This window comes from Marmota flaviventris, chromosome 7 (genome assembly GCF_047511675.1).
Source record: "Marmota flaviventris isolate mMarFla1 chromosome 7, mMarFla1.hap1, whole genome shotgun sequence".
In the NCBI taxonomy this organism is placed as follows: domain Eukaryota; kingdom Metazoa; phylum Chordata; class Mammalia; order Rodentia; family Sciuridae; genus Marmota; species Marmota flaviventris.
In genome coordinates, this window is record NC_092504.1 from 60,461,862 (window position 1) to 60,472,161 (window position 10,300).

Sequence of the window (10,300 nt, forward strand, 5' to 3'; positions counted from 1 at the left end):
CACACTCGAAGTAAAATCAAATAGCCTCCCTTTACAGATACCCATTAGAATGTATTTCTAAACAATTCTTCATGATGATAAATAGCTGTGTGCTACTGAAATATAAGGTAAAACTGCTAAAGATATCTCAAGTGTTCTGGAAAGTATATGATTTTTTCAGTTTTAAAAAGAGTTGTGGTACCTTATTAGAGAAAGATGACTTTGTTTCTTTTCAGAGAAAAGCAATTTTAGGTATCCCTAAATTTTATAGTATAAGCATGACTAAAGAAATGAATGTATATTTTTCTAAGAAATAAAGTCACAGAAAGTAAAGATGATTGCCAGATATGCATATATTTATTTATTTTTCAGCATTTTACTTTGGTGGGCAAAAACATTTTATATCTAAAATATGTCCCAAGATTTTGCTGTTCTTTATAACTAATTTAAAACCCAAGTGTACACTAAACACACATATTCTCTTTGCTTTAAAACATCTCTGAAAAAAAGTTGAAAAAAAAATCAAAGACCAATGCTGCTAATAATTATATTTGTGTGCTAGCCAGTTTCCTGTAGCTCATAATTTTATTTATGGTACATTTCTTGAAATACATAATACATAAGAAGTTTTTCCCTAGATACTTATGTGTTACATGGGGAAAGAATGTGTAAGTTGTATGAAAAATTATTTCAGGAATGTTTTATTACACACATGGATGCTTTTGATTCAGGGGTTTGTCTCCAGTAATTAATGTCTCAATTATAACCAGAGTTAGTAATATGAAATATAGCTCAAGTACATACAGCTGCCTTTTAGAAATAGAATTGTTTTTACAATCACAGCAAAATAGTCACAAGAATCAAATTTCTCAAATGTTCTCTAACCTGACATACATGAATGTGTATTGCAACAGGCAAGAGGAAGTCAGTTTTCTATTGCGGAATTCATATGTCAGTAGCCAAAATAAAACTTGTTCTAGATTTTCAAATCCTCTTTTCCAGAACTTCATTTGTTTCGATATTTTAAAAAATTCTTTCTTTCAACTTGCTGTAATGAGAAAATGAGAGCTTTATTTACTAGACTATTCTCATTTCCTTGGGAATACATAAAAAACATACATCAGGAACGGGATGCTATCATAACCAAGGCCCACTTTAATAGAATATTTCACATGAAATTATAGCAGAATCTTTCTGCTTTCTTTTCTCAGAAGCTCTTTCCTGAATAAAATAGATTCTAACATGGGAGTAACAAGAAATTTACCTTGATTATAAAGCTTGCTTGCTTTGATCTGGGATTCAGACATCGTTGTCCTTTATGTGCTTTCAAGGTAATACTGTTAAGGGAAGATAAAAGTGAGTCTTAAACTTCACATGGGAAAATAAATAAAACAAAAAAGCTCCACCATTGTCATCTTCAGAAAGTGCATTACTTACATCACTTCAGTTTTGTTACAGCTGTTACTTGGGTAGATGACAGAGGCTTTCTCAATTTCTGTAAATTTCACTGCTTTTACTCCGGGGCCTATACAAAGACAACGTCCCCCTTTGAACATAGGAAAGCCTAGGACAGATCAGAATATTGATTAGTAATACATCTGATTGCAACATATAGTTATTATCCTGGTGGTGAATGTGAGAAGAGTTTTCATAAAAGATAAAGATTGTAGTTTGTAGTAATCTGTCAAATAGCCCTTGATACCTATGTTATTGGTAAAGGAGTTAAGTAAGATGTTGATGATTTTCTTTTGAAATTTGTAAAAAAGTCATTAAAAATAATAGGACAGGGCTGGGGATATAGCTCAGTTTGTAGAGTGCTTGCCTCACATGCACAAGGCCCTACCTTCAATCCCCAGCACCAAAAAAGAAGTAGTAGTAGTAATAATTATTATAGGAATATGAAAGACTTTTATTAAAGGAAGCTTGTTTGTCTGTTGCTTTTATACTTAAGAATTTTTCCAAGAAGTTAACATAATACCACTTAAAGTCTTCTTTACAAACATTTAAAGCTATTTGTCAAGCATCTTGTCAGATATTGTAGCCAAAAAAAAAAAAAATCCCATGAAGTTTATCATCTCTAGATTTAAGAGTCATCTCTAATGCCTTAAACATTTCCAACATTTTCTGTCAAAGCTATTAAGTAACTTCTAATATATGAGATTCAGTAAAAATTTACCATGTATTTTAGGATAAAAGTGAAAGAAAAGACATTGAAACATTACAAAAGGAGTTTATAGACTGAAGCAAAAAGTATCATATACCTTCAGTAATCCTAGCACAGACTATCACAGCCAAGACGATAGCCATGCCCTTCACATTCATTCTGTTTCTTTATTGCTGCTGCTGTTCGGCTTCACCTTTGGAACTCTTGGAGGGATTAGAAACACTAAACCTAAAAGGTAGTTCTTAATTGGTATATAAAGAGCATTTTATCCACCAGCCATCCTATTAGAGCAACTGGAATTTCCCTCCTTGAGTCATCTTCCTTTTTTGCTTCCAAGAGTTTCTATTTTATTCTCACCTCAGTGTCACTATCCCTTCCTATTTATTGTAGTATTGAAAGTGATATGAATTTGAAAGCACTTGATAAAGAGGGCATATACAGACAGTAACCAGCATTTCTGAAGGTAGTCTTTCCTAGAAATGCACTTAATTGTTAGACTTCCCTGGGCAGTGGGATTATGATTGCCATTCAGTCAGGAAGAAAGTCTTTGTAGTTCAGTCCTTTCACCCTTTGCACAATATGCAAAAGAACATTCTTAAAAATATTTTAAAATCATTTGACTTTTACTTTTAAGTCTTAGTTGCTTATCATAGATAAGGCATATATTATTTTACATCTATAATGTCATGTCCAAAGAAGTATTCCTATACTTCTGTACTTGATGTTCATTTCCTTTTGCATTTTAAAGTTTTTTACCTTATGTACTTAGTATTTTACCTTTATGTACTTAGTATTTTAGCACTAAGTACATAAAGTTGTATGAATTGTGTTACGGATTGTAAAAAAATATTATCCTCTTTTTCACGTGATGTTTTTACAACTCTTAGATTATACTTGGCTGTAATCCCTATTTTCTTTTTATCCTTTCCTCTTAAGCTTTCTAAATCTATTTAAGTATGTCACTTAAATAAGTGTGTCACTTATTTTTAACAACCATTTCAGTCTTTAAAACCTCTGAAAGTCTTTAATAAGCATCTAAGTAGCTGTAACATTCTTTCTCATTTATTCAGTTCTTTATCATAATGTAAGACTAATTTTCCCATAGGTGTAAAAAAATCATATCCAAGAGATTTTTAAATGGGTGAATTTAATAAAGCATATTTACTATATAGCTGGTAATCTGTAATTTTTAAAAATGTTTTCTTGCTATTTTTTTCCTCTAAGTGTTCTTTGATATTTTTCTAATTGAACAACCCCCCCCCCCACCCCGCCCCGGCTGTGGTGCTGGGGATTAACTCAGGACCTTGCATATGCTAAGCAAACTCCAATGCTGAGGAATATCCCTAACCCTCTAATTTTACATTTTAAATATTTCTTATGTGATTTGAAAGGAATTCATTGTTTTACATTTTGATATTAAGCTTTAAAATTCTTTATAAATATTTTTTTTACCTGAAATTTTCTAATTATTTATATCAATCATAAATAATATCTTCTATTTTCTCCCTGTTATATCTGTAGTTTTGAAACATTTCTTCCTATCATTGGTATAATTTGGGATTTTATATATTTTGAGATTACCATTTTATATTACTATATTGAAATCATATCTTTATTTGGACACAAATTCTTTTTTTTAAATTTTTTTAGTTGCCAATGGACCTTTATTTTATTTATTGATACATGGTGCTGAGGATCGAACCCCTCACACATGCTAGGCAAGCGCTCTGCCATTGAGCCACCACCCCAGCCCTGGACACAAATATTTTTAACAACCATTTCAGTCTTTAAAACCTCTGAAAGTCTTTAATAAGCATCTAAGTAGCTGTAACATTCTTTCTCATTTATTCAGTTCTTTATCATAATGTAAGACTAATTTTCCCATAGGTGTATGGGTAAGGTCAAAGATACACATATGCTCTGGGAGCTCATAAATACTCAACCCATTATTTTTTCTTTAATGTTGCTTTTCATTCTCCGAGCATTGGAAACGCAGTACAGCATAACTGTTAACAGGGAAGTCTGTGGTGTCAACCTGTGTGTGTACAAATCCAAGCTCTTATTTTATTAGCTGTGTGTTCCTGAGCAAGTAACTTACCTTTTTGAGCCTCAGTTTTCTCATCTATAGATGGGGGATAATAAAAATACTTTTTTCAAAGATCTGTTACAAGCTAAATATTAAAAGAAGTAATGCACATACATCATTTAGAAGTATCTGACACTCAAAAAGTATTAACTGCTATTATTATTATCTCTAATATTACAATGTTCTTTCTTAAATTGACATATCACATCTTACTCAGTATTAGCATAAGCATGCCCACTTAATAAAAGATTGGATAATATTGTTATATGATACAAAAGTATTTTAAAATTGTAATTGTGAATGTTAAAATAGTCTGTTCTTCTTGAAAATTTTAAGTAGTCTTGTGTACAAACACACAGCATGGTTTTAAAAATATAGCAAAACAATGGTAACTATTCTGTTTACCTAAAGTATTACACTGTCATGTAGCTTTAATGTTAGATAACTTCTTAAACAGAAATTTCTCTCTCTCCCTGCCTCTTCCCCCCAACCCTTCGTCTCATACTGAAGATTGAACCCAGGACCTCATATATGCTACACAAATTCTCTACCATTGAGCTGCATCTCTAGCCCTTTTTATTTTATTTTGAGGGTCTTAGGTTGCCCAGACTGGCCTCAAAATTGTGCTCCTCCTCCCTCAGCCTCCAGATAGTTGGGATTTCAGGCCTGTGCCACTACACCTGGCTAGTAATTTGCAATTAAAAAATTTAAAAGTCCCTAGAAAATTATATTATGTAACATTTTTTAAGATTATACATGGATACTGTGTTTATAGATACTTTAGGAAGAGGCAGGGCCGAAGACCAGGAGAGGAAAAAAGTATCCTCCCTCCTCCTCTATAAGAAAGACTAATCCATAGTCCACAGGGAGGGTGCTGCTGCTACTTGTGTGTGACCCTAGAAGAGAGGAACTAATCCTACCCATGTGGGTATGGCCTTGTCTGCTTTTTCTTGGAGCCAAATCACAGAATGAATGCTGAGGAAAGTTTATTTAGTTCTTTGCTTCAAGCCTTCAAGCAATCCAAAATTATGCAGGGTTGGAAGAACAGTTGGTTTCATGCTGTAACCTTTTCACCTCATTTCCCTGAGCCATATAAAAAATAAGCCTTACTATGCTTTGGCTGGTGCTAATATAATGTATATGGGTGTTTGCTCCTTCCTTAACACACACTCCCTCTTCACTGCCTTTTCTTCCCTGTGTTCCTGCTTTACATTTTTTCCTGGAAAGCACCACCACTTTCTGTAGTTAATTTGCTCACCTAGTCATTCACTCATGAAATGTTTACTTTAGATATATGTCACATGCCTGGCCTCTTAAAGTTATGGATGATAGAGCATTGAACAAAACCAATCAAATTTCTTTTTGTATATTGTAAATTTTGACACTTTGCTGCCATATTGTATTGGCCTGATTTTTGCTGACTCTGTAGACATGTGGGATCAAGTATGTCTTCAGGATTGATTCTGATTTGTAAATACGAAATACTCCTTGATATAACATGTAGATTTTCTTTCAGAACATTCCCTCATCTAGTAAGTCTGAGAGATCTCCTATTCTGATTATAAAATTTGGTTCGTCTAGCATGGAATGCACTTTCCTCTCCTTTTCTGAATCCTTTCATTCAAATCTGGATATCTTTGTGAAGTCTTACCTTTATGAAACTTTCTTGATATCATATTGAGCAATATGATTCTTTTAACTTCATAGAACTGATTGCCTTGTCTGTTTTATCCAGTAGAAATATAATACAGGCCACATAATTTTAAGTATTCTAGTGGCCACATTTAGAAGGTAAAAAGAAACAGATGAAAGTAATGTAAATGATATTTTTAATCTAAAATATGAAAACTAGGGCTGGGGATGTGGCTCAAGCGGTAGCGCACTCACCTGGCGTGTGCGGGGCGCTGGGTTCGATCCTCAACACCACATAAAAATAATAAAGATATTGTGTCCTCCTAAAACTAAAAAAAATAAATAAATATTTTAAAAAATAAAATAAAATATGAAAACTACTTCAATGTGTAAACAATATAAAAATTAAATGAAATATTTTTATATTCTCTTTTTTAGTACTAAGTCTTTGAATTGAACTAGCCACATTTAAAATGCTCTGTAGTCATTTGTGGTTAGTAGTTACAGTATTGGACAATGGGGATCTAGTTATTAAAGACTAGGTTAGATACCGTGAATTTTTTTTTTCTTAAAGACAGTTCTGCGTTTTTCCCAGTTTTCTTCTTTTCCTCTCTTCCCTAAATTAGTATGCCTCATTGTTCATTTTCTTTTGATTAAATGCAAAAAAAGATTAAGCTACATTCTCTTTTTAGTAGTGTTGGCCTCTGTTGTTGTTCCCGGAATTGGACTATTTTCTGTTTTATATTCCTAGGTCTACCCCTTCAAATAAGTTTCCTTTCAATTTAAAGGAGCATCCCAGGAAATGAATCTAGTTTCCATAATTAATCACCAGAGTTTTTTCCAGCTTAAAAATTTCATAATCTGTGACTCATCTAAAGTATTAGCAATGCTGCCAAATTATTCACTTAATGTAAAATTTTACAATTTGCTGGGGCGAGGATCAGTGATATAGCACTTACCTAGCATGTCTGAGACCCTAAGTTTGATCCCCAGCATGGGGTTGGGGAGTAGGGAGTTTTAAAGTTCACTTAAAGATAATTCCCATGCTTGCTTCAGCAGCATATATTCTAATATATTCTAAAATTAGTACAATATAGAGATTAGTATGACCCCTGTACAAGAATGACATACAAATTCATAAAGCATTTCATACTTTTATGTATAAAAAATGATCAACATTCCTAGCAGAAAGGGAAATGCAAATGAAAACTACACTGAGAATTCCTCTCATTCCACTTAGAATGGCAATCATCAAAAATACAAATAATAATAAATTCAGACTAGGATGCAGGGAAAAAGAAATACTTGTACACTGTTGGTGAGACTGCAAATTAACATAACCACTATGGAAATAAGTATTGAGATTCCTTAAAATAAGACTAGGAATGGAATCACCATGTGACTCAGCTATCCCACTCCTTCATATCTATCCAAAAGAACTAAAGTAAGCTTACTGTAGCAGTAAAGTTAGGGAATCAGACTAGTGTCTGTCAAAAGATGAATGAAGCTGGAGCGAGAAGCGAGGCAGGAGGATCATGAGTCCAAAGCCAACCTCAGCAACATCAAGGTGCAAAGCAACTCAGTGAGTCCCTCTCTCTAAATAGAATACAAAAAGGGGCTGGGGATGTGGCTCAGTGGTCGAGTGCTTCCAAATTTAATTCCCAGTACCAAAAAAATAAAAAGATGAATGAAAAAAATGTGGTATGTGTACAAAATAAGAGTTTTGCTCAGCTATAAAGAACAACAAAACTATGCTATTTGCTGATAAATGGCTAGAACTGGAGATCATCATGTTAAGTGAAATAAATAAGGCAGACTCAAGGGTCAAATGTATGCCCTCATGTGCAGAGAAGCTAGAGAGAAAAAAAAGAATAAAAAAGGGATCTGATGAAAATAGAAGGGAGATCAGTAGAGGAAGGAGATGGAGACCAAGGCGGGTGTGGGGAGGAGGAAGAAAAAGAGAGGAGAGGTACTAGGGAATGAAATTGACCAAATCATGCTAGGTGCATGTACAAATGTATCACAATGAATTTCACTTTATGTATAATTATAATGCACCAATTAATAGAAAAAAACAGAAGGGAAACCAATAGAGTCGAGGAAGGGGGGGTCAGGAGCGGGAGGGAAGGGGAGATACTGGGGAAGTAAATAGATCAAATTGTTATATGCATGTATGAGTATGTCACAATGAATCCTACTATTATGTATAATTATAATGCACCAATGAAAACATTTAAAAAGATAATTCCCAATTCACCATTCATTAGGTCGCTAAATAATATATTACCTGCAAAAACAAATTAAAAAATTAATATCAAGAGTATTTAGTTCACTTGTTAAAGAAAAATGGACTAGAAATGGAAACTAGTATTTCCATTTATTATAAATCAGCATGATTTAACAGAATCCAGTTTGAGTTTATAGGAGGCAGATGACTCACTCCTGGAGCAGATGTCACCTGAAATAATGTAAATAGAGTGAACAGATTGATGTTGAATCCTGAACTCTTAAAAATATAGTACTTGCAGTACTTGGTGCTCTTTTACAAAGAGGTTAAGGAATTTAGAGAGTTGCTAGTGACGTTTTTTGAATCCTTCATACAATACTACTTTTGTGATTTTCTTATAACATTATTAACCTATTTGTCTTAGAAGTCAGACAAATTCCTCTATTCAAGCCAGTCATTAGGCACTGGTAAGGCTATATTTCCCACAAAAGCTTGAAATATAATTGTTTAAATAACAAAAAATCTCTTAAGGCATTGAAGACTAGTGCATGTTTTATTGCTATTGTAGAGTTCCAAGGTTTTCATTTTGAATAAGACTGTTTGTGAGCCTGAACTTAATCTCTTTCCACGACTTTGACATATGAAGACATTTTCAAAAAACTGTATTCTGCTAATGCAATCTGGTATGTGAGAATAAGGTATAAGAGAGCTCATGTTTCATAAGGAAAACTTCTTTCTTGATATGTGCTCCCCCAAACATTGCAATCTCAAATGCATGTACAAAAAAAAAAAAAAAAAAAAAAATGGACTGGTTTTCCATCACCTTACCAACCTTCCATGCTTAAGAGAGCCACTGCTAGTCAACTACCTGTCTTTTCCTTGTTGGCATGCCAGAAAGGGATGGAATCAAAACTATCACACACCTCATAGGAGAGATTACTGAACTCTGTATCAAATTTCTTATGTTAGAGGAGAGACATTTATCTGTACTCTGAAAGATGTACTTTGGAATAACTTTTTAGCTTCCATGATTGAAGGTTTGAAGACTAGTTACTGATACCTATTCTTGCTGATCACATGTAAGCTTCTGTATCTTGTTCCTAGAATTGGATGATTTCTCATTGGCTTAATTAGATTTATTTCAAAGGAAAGATATCCCTAAACAATAAACTGCAGTAGGTTAATTAAAATACTTCCCTTTCATTTTTGGAAATTGGATGATTAAGAACATCAATCTGTTGTTCTTCTGAAAAAGCAATGTTTTTCTGCTTCTTTGAAACAAGAATAATTATCAAATAATAGCCACTATTTGCTTTTTTTTAACCTGACAAAGCAGAGTATATAAACATTGTTCTAACTATAACCCAGTTTATTTGCCTTGGAATTTTACTTTATTAGAATATAATTAACAAGTGTCAAAAGAAAAGCTACTTGATATATTATTCTTACAGTAATTCAGAAAGGACAACAAAGAACGTGAGTTTGAAAACTAATTTCTTTCCTTTAGAATTTTAGGTAAAATTCAAAAACCACATATGTAGAAACTAAGAACACAGAAGAAATGATCAGGCTGTTACCTTATTGTCTAGACTAATCCCTTTTCCTTGTCCTCTACACTCCTCAAAGAATGTTTGCTGTCGTTTGCATGTATTTGAGCCAGGAGGAATGTGTAGTACAGAACAACTTCAGTATCTCCATAAACTTCAGAGAAACTGTTTTTCTCATAACAAAGGCAGCTCTATGCATGGCCTTCAGTTGGCCACCTAGAAAATGACTGCAGTTGACAACTGCTGGGGCAATGTGGATGTTCATGTTAATTTTTCAAGTTGGGAAACAACATGCCTATTGTTAAGGGATAGAAACATGCTAGAGATTAGCCATGAACAACTTACAAACAACTAACTGAAGGAAGCTTGGCTCTTAGGGGAAAATTGTGTAGTAGCTTCATTTACTGTTTATTGCTTCTGTTACTCAGAAAAGCTGGAAGGGAGGGGAAAATAGATCCAGCTGATATTATTTCAGGTTTAGTTTGAAACAGTAATACACAAAAGGATCTTGCCTGGAGAGATGAGCCCTACATGTGAAAGGTAGAAGAGCTATGTCTGTTATGTCTGCAAGGTATGAAGCTGCACCAGATTTGTTAAGTTTATTTTTATAGAATATAAATGACTGTTTATAAGGAGCATTTCAATATACATGATTTGCTAGTTTG

The 10,300-nt window shown here is 33.4% G+C and overlaps 1 protein-coding gene and 1 non-coding gene across 3 annotated transcripts; one reads left to right on the top strand and one right to left on the bottom strand.

Annotated features, from left to right (window-relative positions):
- Positions 1–712: 712 nt before the first annotated feature.
- Positions 713–2,319, bottom strand: Cxcl11 (C-X-C motif chemokine ligand 11). Of its 2 annotated transcripts, none has more exons than XM_027939727.3 (4): positions 2,241–2,319; positions 1,417–1,543; positions 1,244–1,316; positions 713–1,023 (listed from the first exon to the last, which is right to left on the bottom strand). In XM_027939727.3, exons 1-4 carry the CDS (start codon positions 2,299–2,301, stop codon positions 1,003–1,005), a joined length of 282 nt encoding a protein of 93 aa, XP_027795528.3. In that variant the 5' UTR covers positions 2,302–2,319; the 3' UTR covers positions 713–1,002. The 2 variants fall into 2 exon arrangements, with proteins under 2 accessions (XP_027795528.3, XP_071470917.1); XM_071614816.1 differs by having other exon boundaries at positions 713–1,027.
- Positions 2,320–6,906: 4,587 nt separating this feature from the next.
- On the top strand, positions 6,907–7,018 carry LOC114096380 (U6 spliceosomal RNA). Its single transcript, XR_003583419.3, has one exon. It is a non-coding gene; the product is annotated as a U6 spliceosomal RNA (small nuclear RNA).
- The last annotated feature ends 3,282 nt before the right edge of the window (positions 7,019–10,300 follow it).

Bases quoted from the DNA above. Each gene is read 5' to 3' on its own strand.
- Cxcl11 (XM_071614816.1), bottom strand. From the start codon at position 2,301: ATGAATGTGAAGGGCATGGCTATCGTCTTGGCTGTGATAGTCTGTGCT. The intron at 1,544-2,240 runs GTATATGATACT...GATCTGTCCTAG, and splicing joins CTGTGCTAGGATTACTGAAG to GCTTTCCTATGTTCAAAGGG. The intron at 1,028-1,243 runs GTAAATTTCTTG...TTCTCATTACAG, and splicing joins AAGCAAGCTTTATAATCAAG to CAAGTTGAAAGAAAGAATTT.